This window comes from Diadema setosum, chromosome 4 (genome assembly GCF_964275005.1).
Source record: "Diadema setosum chromosome 4, eeDiaSeto1, whole genome shotgun sequence".
In the NCBI taxonomy this organism is placed as follows: domain Eukaryota; kingdom Metazoa; phylum Echinodermata; class Echinoidea; order Diadematoida; family Diadematidae; genus Diadema; species Diadema setosum.
Window position 1 is genome coordinate 28471879 of NC_092688.1, and position 19177 is coordinate 28491055.

The following is a 19177-nucleotide window of genomic DNA, read 5'->3' on the forward strand; positions in this document are numbered from 1 at the left end:
CATTTTCTGTCATTCTGTCTATGTTGAAATGTGATTTGAATACTACTTAACACGTGTTTTTAAGAACTCTTAACTTGAGGACAATATAAGTTCTATGAAACTTTACTAAGGCTTTTTTTGACAAGATGTTGATACTTGAGAAATATATGTTTCGCCTGCGTTTTACACCTTTAACTGCCTATTTTGTCAACCAAACTTTTTTTTTCCTCCTAGATTTCTTCTTCTGAGATCACTTCATTGGTTACAAGTCAAAGATCGCATTATTTTCAAGATTTTACTATTGACTTTCCATTGCATTCAGGGCACTGCTCCTCAGTATAACACTGACTTACTCCATGATTACATCCCTGCTAGATCTCTACGCTCATCCAACTCCGGTTCTCTAATAATTCTATGATTCACTACAATATGGGGCACACGTGCTTTTGCCCATGCTGCTCCCACCTTATGGAATAACTTACCTTCAGCCATAAAAAAGAAATGTTCTTCATCAGATTCCTTTAAAAGCAGTCTAAAAACTCACCTGTTTAAGGCCTCCTTTTGATTACTCATTATTTTGAAGTTTGTATGTTCTTTATCTCCTTCACTTTCTCTTCCTTCCGCGCCTAGAGCACTCTACAGAGTGGATTTGGCGCTATATAAATCATATCAATTATTATTATTATTATTATCGATGACTTATAGGCAAAATATATTCTTACCATCCATAACATTCATAATCATCTGTGCAACCACACCACTGGAAGGCGGTGGAGCAGTGTATGCTGTGAGCCCGTCGTGTAGGCGGACACATAGTGGTTCCTTCGTTAAGGCCCGGTACATGGACATGTCTTCCAACGTCAAGATACCACCTATGGAAGTTGTAAATAACGCTGCCCATTATGTTCTCGTAATTACAGATATGCACATAATAGTTACAATTCCCCTATAATCAAAAAAAAAAAAAATGCTGCAAAATATTTCGTAGGTAATGCTAGGATTTTCAAAGAAAAAAAAATCGTACTTTGTATAAAAGTGAAATATTGATCGTTTGTTACAGTACCAATATGTTTCAGAAGTTCAGTGGACGTGGTAGCTAAAGTAATGTGGCTCTCTGATCTTTCTCATTTGCAAAGAGGCACACAGTCCACAATGATATAATGAGCAAATACAAAGGTCTAGACTAATGAAAATAATCAACAAAAGTTTACATTCTGACTTTATTGAACTGTTTTTGTTTTCCTTTTAAAATGTTTATTCTTGGGCAGTACCTTTGTGAGCTAAGGTATGACTATAATAATTGCTATTTACGGGTTTTGTTTTGTTTTTCGTCCAGCGGCTCCTACCTATTCCGCGGGTCTCATTGATCAACGCTCCAGCAATATCTCCATCATAGAAGAGATCAGGGCCCTCTACGGCCAGTCTCTGCATAGTCCGGGCAAGCAGCGGATTTTGTACGAGGTCTCCTTCACCTTTCAATTTACCTTCTGCCTTGACGTACAGTGACCTGTGAATGGTTTTATATCACACTCATTTTATAATGCAACCTTAGCACTTATAAAGTAATTACGATAGAGTCTTAATGATGTAACTGTTAGTCGTAATTGCTGCCATGCAGCTAGGTATGAAAAACCCGAAAGCCATAAGAGAGATAATTGCCACTTCACTTAAAGGCTTCCGAGAAGAGGGCATTCTCGTGAGTGTCACATCAGCTTTTTTTTTCTTTTTTTCTTTTTTTTTTTTTTTTTTTGGGGGGGGGGGGTTCTTGCCGTTAGTTTTATTCAAGCGTTGTTTTTTTTAAAGGCAATTAGCATACCTGGACCCAAGAAAAGAATATAGTGCATATAACTCTTCGTTCAAGCACAAATGCAGATGGTAATTTCTTTTTAATCTCTTTTTGTATAAAACTGAAAATTAGTTTTTTTGGTGCCATACTCATACAAAGATGACAAATATTCCCGCAAGTTGTGAATGTTGAATCATTTCACACTCCACGCTTACCGTCGTATAAAAAAAAGAAAGAAAAAAAAAACACCTTACCTTAGATGTCTCATGACGGATTCTTGCAGCAAAATACAAAATGACGCAATATCTTCCATTACATGTGAGAGAAAATATTGAAATGCTGGGCCCTATTGCATTCAATCTTGGTAGAAATCAAACATAACTCAAGGAGCCCCATTTCATAAAAGGTGTTAGGATAGCAACTCTTGCTGGAATGACAACTTCCAAAACAACAGCCAATCAGGAAGCTGGATTCTTGCCGTTACCATGACAATTGCCATCCCAGCAAGAGTTGCTATCATATCAAATTTTTATGAAACGGGGCCCTGATCAAACATAACCTTAGGATCAAACGTAAATAATTATCGATCTCCCTTGCTCGTTCTGTTGTCTTCACGATCGTCTACAACTTCGTTAATCCCCTGTAATAGCCAAGAAGAATTAAGCATTCTAAAGTCTGTGAGCTATTACCAGTATGATCGTAGAAATATATAACTCCTTTACGGATTTTTCGACTCCGCTTACGAAAGAAACAAGGCAAGTACGTGAATATTAGTAGGCCCTAGATATATTTCACCACAGTGTACAGTTTTTCACTCGCAAATTCGGCGGCTGGATTTCAGGCGCCCGTGTGGCTCTTGCTGCGCTTCCTATACTTAGGAAGTTTCTTCTTGCACTTCTCTGAGACTCTCTCAATAGGGAGCTTTAGATTTTTGCGACACGAACGTTCAGAGGGGGAAAAGTGTCTGCGCATTGGCAAAATTGCTTACCAAACTCGTCGTTTTTGTAGCCACTTTTGTAGCTCGCGTCGTCTGAGTTTTCACTACGCGTTCTGGGTCATTTTTACCCCCGCTCAATTCACGACACAGAGAACTACTTGACGCAGTGATCATATGGGGGCGACATTTTACTTTTTGTAGGGTTGCATCAGTAGGTTGCATCCTCTACAGCTACTTTTCAACACGACGCAGGGAGAGAGGAGAACGGCCAATGCAATCGTCGTCCGCGTCGCAAATCTGAAGCCCCCTAATATTCGTCGCATTGTATATTTATTGCAGTGCCGGTGCAAGGGGGAAGGGGGCTTTTTGCAAACCCGGAAGTGCCACCAGAAATATAAACTGGGCCCCCTCCCCCACTTTTAAAATCGCAGTGCCGACCCTATAGGCCCTATTGGACTGTTTTGACGGAAATTCACAAGTTCAAGGGTATATTCAATTGGCTAAGAAGCGATGGGGTAAAAATGAATAATCTTCCTACCAAAATTGCCAAAACGATGATACTCACATCATAATTATTTATGTCATGTTCTTGTCGTCAGTAAAGTACTGCCAATAATACTAGGTGTTACAAAAAACATTTTCCACTTTTGATCCCTAATAGTTCAAAAACTATATATCAGATAACACCAACATTGATATGAGCAATAGCTGAATAGTGTACAATTTTGTTGGAGGCAATTTTAGAATGACAGCATCATTCAGTATCATTAAATTAAACATAAATTTTCATTAGGTTTCAGATTTTGCTCTATTTTCAACCCTCTGTACAAAACTTTAACTTTGCACAGAAGTCAATTGGTGTGTACGGGAGTGTGTAGTTGACACCCAAACAATGGTCCTGGATAATGACCAGGATTTGAATGCTCCATTATTTATTCATGAGGAATTCCACTGTCACAGCTAGTCTGTATACATTCTTAAAGGGGATGGCTAGTACCTGATCAGTGGGAATCTGGGAATGCTGCGGAATGATTGTTCCAATCCTTGTGAGATTCTAAGAGTACATTATGTATCTGTTGTTGTGTGAAAATTATCTGGGGCGATCGTTAACGGCCCGTTAACGATCGCCCCGACACTGTACAGGCATGCTAACCTGGAAACACTGAACTGCACCTATTTTGAATATGAGACCATTCTGAAGCAAATAATTTTCACACAACAATAGATATATAATGTACTCTTAAATGAATCCCACAAGGATTGGAACAATCATCCCCTAGCATTCCCACTGATTCCCACTGATCAGTTACTAGTCATCCCCTTTAAATGTGATGTATGCAAGCACATGGAAACATGTGCTTACTTCTTTCATGTGCATGCATTTCACCCTTTGCTAGGAATTCAGTCTAGCAGTGCCCAGAGCAATCCATCATGAATAATTAAAGCATTCGTGTGCTCGGAGCAGAGCTCTGAGCATGTGGTATCCATGTCCATTGTTCAGGGTCATTGGAAATACACACTCACATACACATCATTGGTTCCTGTGTAAAATTCAGGTTTTGTACAGAGAGTTAAAATTTGACTGACACTGTAGACTATTAGTGGCTCTGAAATTCAGTGTGGTATTACTAAAAGTTCTGCTATAATATACAGTTAATAAATTGATACAAAATCAGGATATGTGGTCACAAATCCGGTCTGTATTTAACTTGATAGCAACATATGATTCAACATTTGAAATTGAGAGCAGATAATGACCACAACTTTGATTTATGATGCTTCAGTCTCTCTCAGTGTCAATACAGAAGTTTTTATGAGACTCATGCATATTCATTAATTGCTCAGAAGTTGATAATTTGACCAATATATTCCCTTCCATCTTTGCCAATGATATGCCACCATTAGGATACTGTTGTCTTGGCCTTGGTACTAGACTGTAGTACTAGTAGTATACAGAAGGTATCCCTCATTTCGCCATATTTTTTTTCGGTATCTACTCAGTACGTCATTCAAAGTCCATGGAATTCTCTTCACAACTTGCTGAAGATTGAAAGGAATCACATTCGATACGGTTGTTTTCTACTACTTGTTGTCCATTGTAAACGATGAAATTTATTTTCGCAAAGACATTTTAGCCTGCACCTTGTGTATGATTCGAGGCACTTATTTTTTACTTTTATCAATACATAAATTCATGTTTGATTCATTGTACTTATGATTGATTTTCTTTCTTGAAATCAAACATATTCTTTGTGAACGCAGAAAACTCAAACTCGATTATGTTTGATTTTTTATTTGACTTAATAGTAGGGGCCTGATCATTCATTAAGAAATTTTAGCCATTAACCAATGTTTTTACTGTGGTATTTTTTCTGAAAGGAAGACACTGCAAAATAAATTTAACCAGTCATGCAATAGCCACTATAGATAATCAGGCAACATGCTGTCACTGATGTCACCCAGCCAACCTCTATTTACAGAGCTCATTCTTTCCTAGATTTGTCTCCTGATTTGCCATTCCCCTTCCCTCGCGTAGGCGTCGTTTCGATGACAATGAGTCAGATTACTTCTAAAATGGTTGTTTGGCATAAAATGTCATCCGGCAGAGTGCATATGCACCGTGGAAACACATGAAAATTGATTTACATCAAATTTAATGGATGAAATTGAAATATACCAGTGGTAATGATGAATGGAGAGGTTTGTTTGTGCTTGAGTGAATGACAATTACGAATCCTCCACACCTCAAACCCTCGTCGGCTCGTATATAGCCCTCCTCATTTGTAATGTCTTTGGCCATGGTTGCATCGATATAATAACCATTCTGTGCAATGGCGATGGCAGGTTCAAATACTCTGCTCCAGGGTAGCTTGCCATGTAGCCGGTGTGCAAGCTCATAGCCTCTTATCTCCCCGGGTGTGGCAATACTCAGTCCACCTTAGATATAACAAACCGAAACAAAATGTTACATTATTATAAATAGAAGAATCACGACAACCATTCGATTTGATTATACAAATTGATCAAGCGATCAACAGCAACCATTCATTGTCCGGCGTTCATTGTGCGTAAACTCCTTACAGTGTTAGTTCCTTCTTGAAAACCCCATAACGGATTTTCAGCAAATTTGGCAGGAAGGGTGATAGGACCTCGATTTCTTTTAAATGGACATGATCCTCCCTCACCCCCTTCGTGGCGCATGGGGCCCCTAAGCCCCGAAATTATTAAAGACGCTCAATCGTCGCAGGCGATTTGCAGCTCAGTAGAAAACCACGACAGTCTAGATCTAGAACTGTAGATGATAGATCTAGATTTTAGGCCCTACTTGAAGTTGAAGTTGTAAGAAAATAAAAAATCGATTTTCTTTCACTTTATCAAAGACTAGTATCCCATTTAAAGATGGCAACTCAAAAATCTGTGATGCCCATGTTCGATGGGAATCCTTGCATGTGTATTTTTAACTATCTTGAAAATGCAAAATGCAATTCTTATAGTATAAACAATTTGTTAACAATCACAGTTACACTTATTTACAGCCTTTCAGTTCTCTGTTAGTTTCTGACAGTTTCTGTTCACTGAATCTGATTCTGAAAACAAGAACAAGTAAGCAAACATTTCAATTTGATATTATTCAAGACAAATTACTAATTAGAAGATAGAGTTATTGCCAATGTTATTGTGATTTGATTCTGGTGTTGATTAGATATAGATCTATTTACAGAAGATGACGAAACGTTGTGTCGGTTGGTGCACGGCCCCCTTTTACCACGGCCCCCTTTTACCACGGCCACAGGTACACTGTGCAGTGCAACTGTGGCCGTTGGCCCTGCACGGGCACAGCCGCTTCCCCGATTTGTATTTACAAACGCCTGAGCAATTACATATACAGGGTCTCCGACCCAATCGTCCATGTTCAAAATAGACAGCTCAGCGGTCATGTCCGCAACCCATGACGATGTGTCATCGACCATGATGGCCATCCTCACATTTACCTGCACACATGTATCTATTGTCAACTGATTGTGGTATGTAGCTGTACTCTAGTCTGATCTGATCTGACGAGTATAATTGACGAGTGACGACGATCGACGATGCGATGATGAGAGGAGGCTACTATAGAAGGTGCGTATACGTATGTACATAATTATGTAAAGGCAGCTCAGGCGCTATAAGTACGGCCGGCGATATTGCGATCGCTACATGCATGCAATTCACATGTACAGTACGTACACATCTCAGCTGAGCTCAGCGCTCAAGCGAGGAATCGAGATACTATAGCGCGATGCATTGCAGCAGGGATGTCTTGCGCACACACACATTTCGCTTCGTAGTAACTTCGGAAGCGAGTTTACGTGGCGCCACCTGCGGCTGAAATATGTTCATGTAACCTTCCGATTGAGCGTCTTTAAGGTATTATTGAAAACTTGGGGGGGGGGGTTCGATGCAGAAGTGATAGAGCTTAATTAGTGCTTTGAGCAAGTACATTGGTGAATGTAGTTTCAAGTTTGTTCACGGTGGATCCGGGGATGCCACCCTCGGGACCCTACAGGGACCAAGTTTGAATCAAATTTTCACGTTTGGGGTTTTTTTTTTTTTTTCCTTCGTCAAAACGTACCGTCAAATTTTCATGGGGATAGAATATACATTTGTACAAATGGCACCATTCCCACTAATTGGGGCCCCAAGGGCTCTCCGAAGCCATGAAACCAACGAATCTTTTAAAGTCTACCTGTCTAGACCCAGAAGTGAAGGAACTAAGTTAGTGGTATAGGTAAGTACATTGGTAATAGTAGTTTCAAGAGCGTTCATGTCCGATCCGGAGGTGCCTTCGGACCCTAGTTGGGGTCGGGGGAAAGAAAATTGAAGGCCAATTTTCATTTTTTTTTCAAATATTTGTGGGTGCCATGCCCCACTGTAAGACCCAAAGTATGCTCTGAGTAAATGTTCATTAGTTAGTGTATTTGTAATACTAGTACTTCCAGATGTGGCCTCCTTTGAGCCAGGACCAAAGTGGCACCAGTTTTATGGTCAAATGTTACTCAACCATATATCGATGTAGATTTTGATTCATCCAGGTAGTATGCTAAAAGCGTGTAAATTAAATCTGTTCGATTGGACTTACTTGCGAAAATCACGGAGAGAACAGTTTCGTGACTCGTCCGAGTCACTTCTTCATCTCTGTCTGGCTGGCGAGCGCGATTCACCCGTGGAGGGTTGTAGAGCCCACTAATGTCAAAATCGACCACTAATGTCAAAACAACCACTAATGTCATAACACGTCGACGACAAATGTCATAAACCATGCACTAATGTCATAACTCGTCGACGACAAATGTCATAATGACCACTAATGTCATAACACGTCGACGACAAATGTCAAAATTTCCATTTTTACTGCCAATGTCATAACACGTCGACGACAAATGTCAAAATCGGATTAACCACTAATGTCATAACACGTCGACGACAAATGTAAAAATTTCCAAATTTACTGCAAATGTCATAACGCGTCACAGGGGCGGATCCAGGAATTCCGTAAAGGGAGGCGCCTTTACAAAATCAAAGGCTGGCGAGACCCCCCCCCCCCCCCCATTTTCTTATTTCTATTTCTGTTGCGTTAACAAAATATAGAGAGGGGGTACCGATTGCGTCAACTGTCAAATGTCAAAATTGGATTAATCACAAATGTCATAACGCGTCACAGGGGCGGATCCAGGAATTCCGAAAAGGGGAGGCGCCTTTACAAGCTCAGAGGCCAGCGAAACCCCTCCCCTTTCTTTTTCTTTTTTCTTTCTTTTGTTTTAACAAAGACAGAGACGGGGTGGGGCCGCCGCGCCCCCCTCTTGATCCGCCACTGCGTCAACCACAAGTTAATGTCAAAACCCATTGTTTGCATTACAGAGGCGGACCCATGAATTCTGTAAAAGGGAGGCGCCTTTACAAAGTCAAAAGTTTCCACACCCTCTCCCCATTTTTTCTTTTTATTTCTGTTGTTAAAAAAAAAGTGAATAGGGGGGCACCATAGAAGGACGCGTGCCCTCTCCATCCATGATTGCGTTAACCACAAATGTCAAAACTCATTGCTTGCATTACAGGGGCGGATCCAGGAATTCCGTAAAGGGGAGGCTTCTTTACAAAATTAAAGGCTACTGCACCACCCCCCCCCCCATTTTTTTCTTTTTATTTATGCTGTTAAAAAAAAAAAGGAAGGGGCACAAGAGAAAGATGCGCCCCCTCACGTTCCATGATTGCCTCAACCACAAATGTCAAAACTCATTGCTTGCATTACAGAGGCGGATCCAGGAATTCCGTAGAGGGGAGGCGCCTTTACAAAATTAAAGCTGCCGCACCCCCATTTTTTCCTTTTTAATTTTGTTTTAACTAAAAAGAGAGAGAGAGAGGGGGGGCACCAGAGGGGGATGCGCCCCTTCCTCGATCCGCGATTGCGTCAAACACAAATGTCAAAACTCATTGCTTGTATTACAGGGGCGGATTCAAGAATTACGTAAAGGGGAAGGCACCTTTACATAATTAAAGCCTGGCGCACCCCCTCCCCCCTCCCATCTTTTTGTTATAATTTATGTTGTTTTGAAGAAAAAAAAAAGAGAGGGGACATCAGAGGGGGATGCGCCCGTCGATCCGCGATTGTGTCAAACACCAAAAACTCATTGCTTACATTATCACAGGGGCGGATCCAGGAATTCCGTAAAGGGGAGGCGCCTTTACAAAATTAAAACCTGCCTTACCCCCCTATTTTTTTTTCATTTCATTTCTGTTGTTTTAACAACAACAAAAAATAGAAAGGGGGCACCAGAGGGGGATGCGCCCCCTCTCGATCCGCGATTGCGTCAACCACAAAGATCAATATTTATTGCTGCATTACAGGGGCGGGTCCAGGAATTCCGTAAAGCGTAAAGGGGAGACGTCTCTTCAAAATGAAAGGCTGGCGCACTCCCCCCCCCTTATTTATTTATGTTTATTTCTTTTGTTTAAACGAAAAAAATAAAGATAAAAATGGGGGGGGGGTGCGGCAGTCTTTAATTTTGTAAAGGGGCCTCCCCTTTATGGAATTCCTGGTTCCGCCCCCTGTAATGCAAACAATGGATTTTGCCATTAACTTGTGGTTGACGCAGTCGCGGATCTAGAGGGGGCGCAGTACCCCCTCCCCTTCTGTATTTTTATTAAAACAAAAGAAATTAAATGAAAAAGGGGGAGGGGGTTTGCGCAAGCCTTTGATTTTATAAAAGCGTCTCCCCTTTACGGAATTCCTGGACCCGCCCCTAATGCAAGCAATGAGTTTTGACATTTGTGGTTGACGGAATCGCGGATCGAGAGGGGGTGCATCCCTCTCTGGTGCCCTCTTTTCATTTTTTTTAAACAACAGAAATAAAACCAAAAAAAAAAAAACAAACAAACGGAGAGGCTGCGGCAGGTTTTAATTTTGTAAAGGCGCCTCCCCTTTATGGAATTCCTGGATCCGCCCCCGTAAGGCAAGCAATGAGTTTTGACATTTGTGGTTGACGCAATCGCGGATCGAGAAGGGGGAGCATCCGACTCTGGTGCCCCCTCTCTTTATTTATTATTATTAAAACAATAAAGATAAAACCATAAAATTGGGGAGAGGTGCGGCAGCCCTATTAATTATTTTGTAAAGGCGCCTCCCGTTTACTGAATTCCTTGATCCGCCCCTGTAGTGCAAGCAATGAGTTTTGACATTCGTGGTTGACGCAATTATGGATGGAGAGGAAACTCATACCTCTCTGGTGCCCCCTTCTTTTCTTTTCTTTTTTTTTAAACAACAGAAATAAAAAGAAAAAATGGGGTAGGGTTGCGGCAGCTTTAATTTTGCAAAGGCGCCTCCCCTTTACGGAATTCCTGTATCCGTCCCTATAATGCAAACGATGGGTTTTGACATTAACTTGAGGTTCACGCAATCTGAGATCGAGGGGGGCGCACCCCCTCTAGTGCCCCCTATCTATTTTTTGTTAAAACAACAGAAATAAAAAGGAAAAATGGGGTAGGGTTGCGGCAGCTTTAATTTTGTAAAGGCGCCTCCCCCTTTACGGAATTCCTGTATCTCCCCCTAAAATGCAAGCAATGAGTTTTGACATTTTGTGGTTGACGCAATCGCGGATCGAGAAGGGGGCGCATCCCCCTCTGGCGACTCCTCTCTTTTTTTTTCTTTAGTTAAAACAATAGAAAAAATGAAAAAAAAATGGGGTGGGAGTGCAGCAGTTCTAATTTTGTGATGGCGCCTCCCCTTTACGAAACTCCTGGATCCGCCCCTCTGACGCGTTATGACATTTGCAGTAAGTTTGGAAATTTTGACATTACTTGTGGTCGACCTCTTATGACATTTGTGGTTAATCCAATTTTGACATTTACGGTTGACGCAATCGCGGATCGAGAGAGGGCGCATCCCCCCTCTGGTGCCCCCTCTCTATATTTTGTTAACGCAACAAAAATAAAAATAAGAAAATGGGGGGGGGGGGTCTCGCCAGCCTTTGATTTTGTAAAGGCGCCTTCCCTTTACGGAATTCCTAGATCCGCCCCTGTGACGCGTTTTGACATTTGCAGTAAATTTGGAAATTTTGACATTTGTCGTCGACGTGTTATGACATTAGTGGTTAATCCGCTTTCGACATTTGCCGTCGACGTGTCATGACATTTGCAGTAAAAATGGAAATTTTGACATGTCTATGTCGTCGACGTGTTATGACATTTGTGGTTAATCCGATTTTGACATTTGTTGTCGACGTGTTATGACATTAGTAGTCATTATGACATTTATATTTTGTCGTCGACGTGTTATGACATTTGCAGTAAAAATTGAAATTTTGACATTTGTCGTCGACGTGTTCTGACATTAGTGGTCATTATGACATTTATCGTCGACATGTTATGACATTAGTGGTTGTTATGACATTTTTCGTCGACGTGTTATGACATTAGTGGTTGTTATGACATTTGTCGTCGACGTGTTATGACATTAGTGGTTGTTTTGACATTAGTGGTCGATTTTGACAGTGGGCTCTACAAGGGTGAATGGGCGATGTTACTGCCTCTATTATCTGTACGTCGATGAATTTTGCGGATCACCGACTTGTATGTTGGTGAAAGGTTGTGTCGGAGTCCCCCTCCCCTGTTGAGTGAAGGATTTTCCGCATTAACATACACGGCTTCACGGACTCCTCTTTCAAACCATCTGGTTTCCTTCAATGATGTCGACCTCTTTGTCCTCAAAATGGTGCCCGTGTTCTTCAGGTGGGTGAACACGGCCGACTCGTTCCCAGCTGATCCGGATCTGCGATGTTGGTAGAGACGTTTGTGGAGAGGCTGTTTGGTTTCACCGATGTAGTTTTCTTTACAGTCCTTTCCTTGACACTGTATCCTGTATATTACATTGTTCCGTTTGTGTTTCGGGATTTTGTCTTTGGGATGAACTAGTCTCTGTCGAAGAGTGTTGGTAGGCTTCAAATATACGGGAATCCGGTAGGAGCTGAAAATCCGTTGGATTCTCTCTGACAGTCCTTGGCAGTATGGGACTGAAACTCCTCTGCCTCGTTGCTGGGTTGTGCTACTGGTAGCCCTGTCTCTGACGTCACGTTTGCGAGGGTGAAGAGCTTTCTCAATGCTCCAGTTTTTGTAACCGCAGTTCTTCAGGACGGTTCGTAGGTGTTGATGTTCCTTTTCCTTTGTCTCATCAGAGGAAGGGAGGTAGGATGCTCTGTGAAACAGAGTTCTTACAACTCCATGTTTGTGAATAAGTGGGTGGTGTGAGTCGAACAACAAGTACTGGTCTGTGTATGTGTGTGTGTGGGGGGGGGGGGTTGCGATAAACTGAAGGACACAAAGTGCCGTCCTTGTTAACCGTGATCAAGCAGTCCAGGAAAGGGAGACTGTTGTCCTTGATGTTGTCCACGGTGAACTTGATGAACCGATCACAGTTATTAATGTGCTGAAAGAAACTGTCCAGTTCCGCAGTATCTTGACCCATGTATCGTCAACGTACCTGTACCAGTGGGAGGGCCCTGTTCCACTAAATGAGTCTAGAGCTGATGTTTCAAAGTGTTCTATGTACAGGTTGGTCAGGACTGGAGATATGGGTGAGCCCATGGCACAGCCATGCTTCTGTTTGAAGAAGGCACCATTGTACACAAAATACGTTGTGGACAGACACAGTTCTAACAGTTGGCAAATTTGATCCGGGCTCAGTTTGGTCCTTTGATGTAAACTGGTGTCACTGCTCAGGCGTTCCCTTACTACTTCAATGGCTTTATCAGGAGGTACACTTGTGAACAGTGCAGACACATCTAAGGAGGAAATGGTCTCATTCTCCTCAACCTTTATGTCCCGCACTTTCTCGATGAAGTCCCCCGAGTTCTGGATGTGATGTTCTGACAAACCAACTAATGGGCTCAAGATGGATGTTAGTTGTTTGGCGATGTTGTAGGTGACACTATTGATACTGCTGACGATGGGTCCGAGGGGTGTATCCATCTTATGGATCTTTGGGAGACCATAGAAGGCTTGGATGTCATCCCCAGGGTAGAGACTATAGTACAATGGCTTGTCGATGTAACCCCTCCCCCTTCTCTAGTTGTATGCATTCAAGTGCACGCTTCTTGAAGGCTGCTGACGGATCTCGTTTTAGCCGTTCGTAGGTGCTGTTGTCGCTCAAAAGACCGTTAACTGTCTTATCATAGTCAGTCTTGTTCAAAACCACGGTACATCTACCTTTGTCGGCTGGTAAAATGACAATATCCTTATCCTTTGAAAGTTGATGTAGGGCCTTCTTTTCTTCTTTGGATATATTGGATGTTGGAGGATTGGCGCCAGAAAGACAAGCAGTTACCTTAGCTCTCACTTCCTCGGCTGTAGTCTGGTCGACCTTGTTAGGCCAATTCCGTTGCAGTTATGTAGTCTACGTATGGTACGGAGTCGGGGGAGACTGCAAAAGTTAAGCCTCGAGCTAATACCGAGATTTCTGATTTATTAAGCTGTTTATCTGATAAGTTTTTCACCCACACGTCTGTTTGAGAATGAAAATCACGGTTCGACTTACGGTTCCTCCAGTTTGTGTCGGTGTCTGCTAAGAGTTGCACACCGCCTTTCTGAGTTAGAAGTCGGATGTATTTACGTTGTTGGCGAACTTTGGAGTGGTAATGTTGGCTATGTTGCACGTCTTGTGTGAACTCCGAAACTCTCTCGAAAACGTCAGCTGGTAATAGTGTACGTAACTGCTGGCGTATATCCTCTAACTCGTTCCGTGAAATGTCGATTGGCGCGAAACCCTTTCACTGGCGGTCTAATCAATAGGCTGCGCGGTTATGATGTCCGAATGTAGGCAGCGTAGATTAAACCGAAGATGGTTACAATAGTTGGCTACTTTTCTCGACGTCTTTTCATAATCTCGCACTAGCCATAGGCAATCCTTGCCGAAATGAGTCTCCATATATCGATGTAGATTTTGATTCATCCAGGTAGTATGCTAAAAGCGTGTAAATTAAATCTGTTCGACAGGACTTACTTGTGAAAATCACGGAAAGAACAGTATCGTGACTCGTCCGAGTCACTTGTTTAGCTCTGTCTGGCTGGCGAGCATTTACCCGTGGAGGGTGAATGGGGGGTTACATCGACAAACCATTGTACTATAGTCTCTACCCTGGGGATGACATCCCAGCCTTCTATGGTCTCCCAAAGATCCATAAGACGGATACACCCCTCGGACCCATCGTCAGCAGTATCAATAGTGTCACCTACAACATCGCCAAACAACTAACATCCATCTTGAGCCCATTAGTTGGTTTGTCGGAACATCACATCCAGAACTCAGGGGACTTCATCGAGAAAGTGCGGGACATAAAGAAAATGAGGAGAATGAGACCATTGCCTCCTTTGATGTGTCTGCACTGTTCACGAGTGTACCTCCTGACAAAGCCATTGAAGTAGTAAGGGAACGCCTGAGCAGTGACACCAGTTTACATCAAAGGACCAAACTAAGCCCGGATCAAATTTGCCAACTGTTCGAACTGCGTCTGTCCACAACGTATTTTGTGTACAATGGTGCCTTCTTCAAACAGAAGCATGGCTGTGCCATGGGCTCACCCATATCTCCAGTCCTGGCCAACCTGTATATGGAATACTTTGAAACATCAGCTCTAGATTCATTTAGTGGTACAGGTACGTTGACGATACATGGGTCAAGATACAGTCTGCTGAACTGGACAGTTTCTTTCAGCACATCAATAACTGTGATCGGTTCATCAAGTTCACCGTGGAGAACATCAGGGACAACAGTCTCCCTTTCCTGGACTGCTTGATCACGGTTAACAAGGACGGCACTTTGTGTCCTTCAGTTTATCGCAAACCCACACACACAGACCAGTACTTGTTGTTCGACTCACACCACCCACTTATTCACAAACTTGGAGTTGTAAGAACTCTGTTTCATAGAGCATCCTACCTCCCTTCCTCTGATGAGACAAAGGAAAAGGAACATCAACACCTACGAACCGTCCTGAAGAACTGCGGTTACAAAAACTGGAGCATTGAGAAAGCCCTTCACCCTCGCAAACGTGACGTCAGAGACAGGGCTACCAGTAGCACAACCCAGCAACGAGGCAGAGGAGTTTCAGTCCCATACTGCCAAGGACTGTCAGAGAAAATCCAACGGATTTTCAGCTCCTACCGGATTCCCGTATATTTCAAGCCTACCAACACTCTTCTACAGAGACTAGTTCATCTCAAAGACAAAATCCCGAAACACAAACGGAACAATGTAATATACAGAATACAGTGTCAAAGAAAGGACTGTAAAGAAAACTACATCGGTGAAACCAAACAGCCTCTCCACAAACGTCTCTACCAACATCGCAGATCCGGATCAGCTGGGAACGAGTCGGCCGTGTTCACCCACCTGAAGAACACGGGGCACCATTTTGAGGACAAAGAGGTCGACATCACTGACAAGGAAACCAGGTGGTTTGAAAGAGGAGTCCATGTATGTGAATGCGGAAAATCCTTCACTCAACAGGGGAGGGGGACTCCGACACAACCTTTCACCAACATACAAGTCGGTGATCCGCAAAATTCATCGACGTACAGACAATAGAGGCAGTAAAATCGCCCATTCACCCTCCACGGGTGAATGCTCGCCAGCCAGACAGAGCTGAAGAAGTGACTCGGACGAGTCACGAAACTGTTCTCTCCGTGATTTTCACAAGTAAGTCCAGTCGAACAGATTTAATTTACACGCTTTCAGTTACTCAATTATGCTGTAACATCAACTGCGAGCGAAAGTATGGTATAGTTTATAGAATAAATAGACAATTATTTACGTTACATTATAGTGATGAAATATCAAACTCACTATATTTCTTCAAAAGTGTTATACATCAAGGAACAACTTCAGCTAGGAATGACCTGTAGCAATGTGAACTGATGGACCGGTTAGGAATAGATGGATAATCATTTTCATGAACATGATAATGGTCGTATAGGTCAATTTCAAAGGGCATTTTCCTGCCACAACCTCAGCTTTGAATTTTCATTATTTTGCAAAAAGATATGAACTGAAGGAAAAAGCCTCCTCACATGTTAGGGGTGGAGGTCAAAGGTAAGAAAATTTAAGTTAAGTTCTAATTTTCTGACTCTTGCTTTCCTAGAGAACTTTAAAAATTATAGGGTTTGGTGTCATGGATAGAAATAATCAAAACATTATACCTTATTTTTGCAGGAAGAGCTAATGACAACTTCTCTGCCAATGATTATTAAAGATCAATGCACTTCATGAACATAAGAATGACGGGTCGTATGCATCATCAATGTATACTGACTACATCATCCAAATCAACTTTGCGGCTGCGTCGAATGGCTGTTGTTTTTTGTTTGTTTGTTTGTGTGTGTGTGTTTACAAACTCAGAAAACACGTTTTTTCCGTATTTCGAAGTGATGAACGAATCGGTGATAATTAATAATTTGTCATGAATATACAGGTGGATCCTTGCTTTGGATTTGTAGGAACCTTCGGATTTATATTTATATGTTTCTCATGATGGGCATCGAGGGGTCATCTGCTTGTACAACAGAATTATATATATTTTAGGTGACGGAAGTATATTCCTAGGATGTATTACATAAACAAGAGAAGACCCATGAAAGAAGCATGTGGATCATCGTAAGTCATATGCTTTACAAGTCTGCTTGTTGATAGTGCGTATACTAGTACGTATACTTTCATGCGTTCGCATAAAGCATACAGAAAAGAAAGAATCTTGGTACTGTCAAAGGTCTTTGAGGTGCCGATATAACGTCTAACTGTTGATACAGGAGAAATCTTCGGTGCATCGCTTTGTGTGGTTGATATGCAGTCTAGCGCTTGAGAACAGAAGTAGAATGAAAGACGTATTGACCTTCGTACGAACATAACATAAACTTCAATTAGTATGACCTATTCCAATACTCTGCCGAATATTATAGAGTACCGATCAGGGAGAGTACTCTCTCTTATTGATTAAAAGATCGAAATAAAGAAGCAAGTACAAAGCCTCTTCGATTCTGTAAAAGTGACCTCTTATGCTACGTTTACACCATGTTCACGGCCACAGCAGTCCCGTTTGCCCGAAACGTAGTGCGCCGTTGGTTGACAAGCTGGTGTCCACTTTTTTCCCTCCGTATTCTAGTCTTGTTCTTTCCAGTCCGATGCCGTTCTTAAGGCGTATGGTTTGGTAAGACTACACGATATTTTCCGTGGCGTCCCAGTGCGGACCGCCTCCAAGTTTTGCTACGGCCTATTACGTGCTGTCACGTTAACCCCGTTTCATTACGACCTACAAGGTTTCTCGTGAGCACCGGGACTGCAGTGGCATTTTTTTTTTTGACAGTTTAAAAATCTAACACGGCACCCACGGCACCCACGGCAATCACGGCCCGAAGCTGTCACGTTTACCCATCCCGCCCCCCCCCCCCCCCGCATTTGCCTCACGTCCATTCCGTTTTGTGCACAGTAAACTGAAACATGACTACCATGGCCGCCGGTAACATGGTGTAAACGCAGCATTACAGTGTCGTATATTCATGACGTAATTGAAATAACGTTGGGATTCACTATGACAGCTGTTTACAAGCAAAATTTTAAAATGATGTTATTTAGGCCTTCTTGAATTTCGGATACGTAGGTCCGGTTTTTGGAAATCGGCATATGAAAAATATGCTAAATAATCAATCGTTTCTAAGAGGTTGTTAACGCTCACACCAACGGCAAGGGACGTGGATGAGATTACAATTATTCAAAATTTACCTGCCAAAGAAAAGTCGGGATTATCAACGAACAACGTTTTGTTCGCAGCGAATGGCGCCCTCTCTCGGCCATCGATCACTTGACTTGTCCGAGTCTCGCGTTTATAGATCGTCATGAAAAATCCTCCTCCAATTCCTGTAGTCGTTTGCAAAAAAAAAAATAAAATAAAAAAAAATAAACATTCTACGTTAGAACTCACGTCAAGAATAACTATCTTCATTTTGTTTAGGGTCTCAGTGAACTGGCAACAGACAAAATTCTGTAAAAGATCTTCATTCGAAGATTGATTTGTTTGTCATACTTTTTGCTTTTCTATCTTGGGTGTTAAAGGCATAATTTACCATTTGCAGATGAAACAAAAATCTAAAATTAGTGCTTCAAAATAGTTCTAAAATATGAGTTAGGGATAGAAACAACCACTGTAAAAATTTGAATCCCTATGATCGATGTTAAGTTTGTTAAATACACAAAATGTGAACAATAGTTATAATAAGACTCTCCAGACTAAACCGTCTACAGTTACGGTTTATTGAGAAACACTGATATCTCCTTATATTTTAGGCTTTATTGCGAAAATTTTATATGGTAGGATGTCTTGTGATGCAACAGACCTACACATATGCATCAAATGTGATATCGTGAACATTTTTGAAATCGCTGCTCCCAAAGGTAAACTAGACCTTTAACATTTACTGAAATTGTTTACAGCATGGGAGCGACAAAGAATGGCCGAACTTATGCAGTCCATTGTCGCTTGGCAATTTATCGCATAAAAAGTCTAGTCAGCATTTCGGCAAAGTTTTATTTTAGCCTAATAACAAGTTGGGCTCCTTCTCGAGTGATCTGTACTGACAGTTGGTGTAATTAACACTTAAGCCCGAATTAATGAACGTGGTAAAATTGAAACCATGGTTTAAACCATGGGCAATTTGTATGGAGCGCCAAGTGTCACAACGAAATGACATTTCGTCGGTGAAATAATCATTTCTTTAACGAAATGACTGATTTCGTAACGAATAGGCCATGCGACACTTGGCGCTCATACAGATTGTCCATGGTTTAAACCATGGTTTCAACTGTACCAACTTCATTAATTCGGGCCTTAGTGGTATGCACAAAATACTTTGTATGGATGTATGTATAGTAGTATAATCTCTGTGCTGTTGCTATTTTT

At 41.9% G+C, this 19177-nt stretch overlaps 1 protein-coding gene across 1 annotated transcript in view; it reads right to left on the reverse strand.

Annotated features, from left to right (window-relative positions):
• The window catches only part of LOC140227778 (glutathione hydrolase 1 proenzyme-like), a 62213-nt gene that overhangs the window by 22331 nt on the left and 20705 nt on the right, over positions 1-19177 (reverse strand). Inside the window, exons 4-7 of the mRNA XM_072308175.1 lie at positions 18004-18138; positions 5447-5639; positions 1326-1486; positions 702-851 (exon numbers count right to left, since the gene is read on the reverse strand). Coding sequence (XP_072164276.1) covers positions 702-851; positions 1326-1486; positions 5447-5639; positions 18004-18138 — 639 coding nt within the window. The remainder of the gene's footprint in view (positions 1-701; positions 852-1325; positions 1487-5446; positions 5640-18003; positions 18139-19177) is intronic.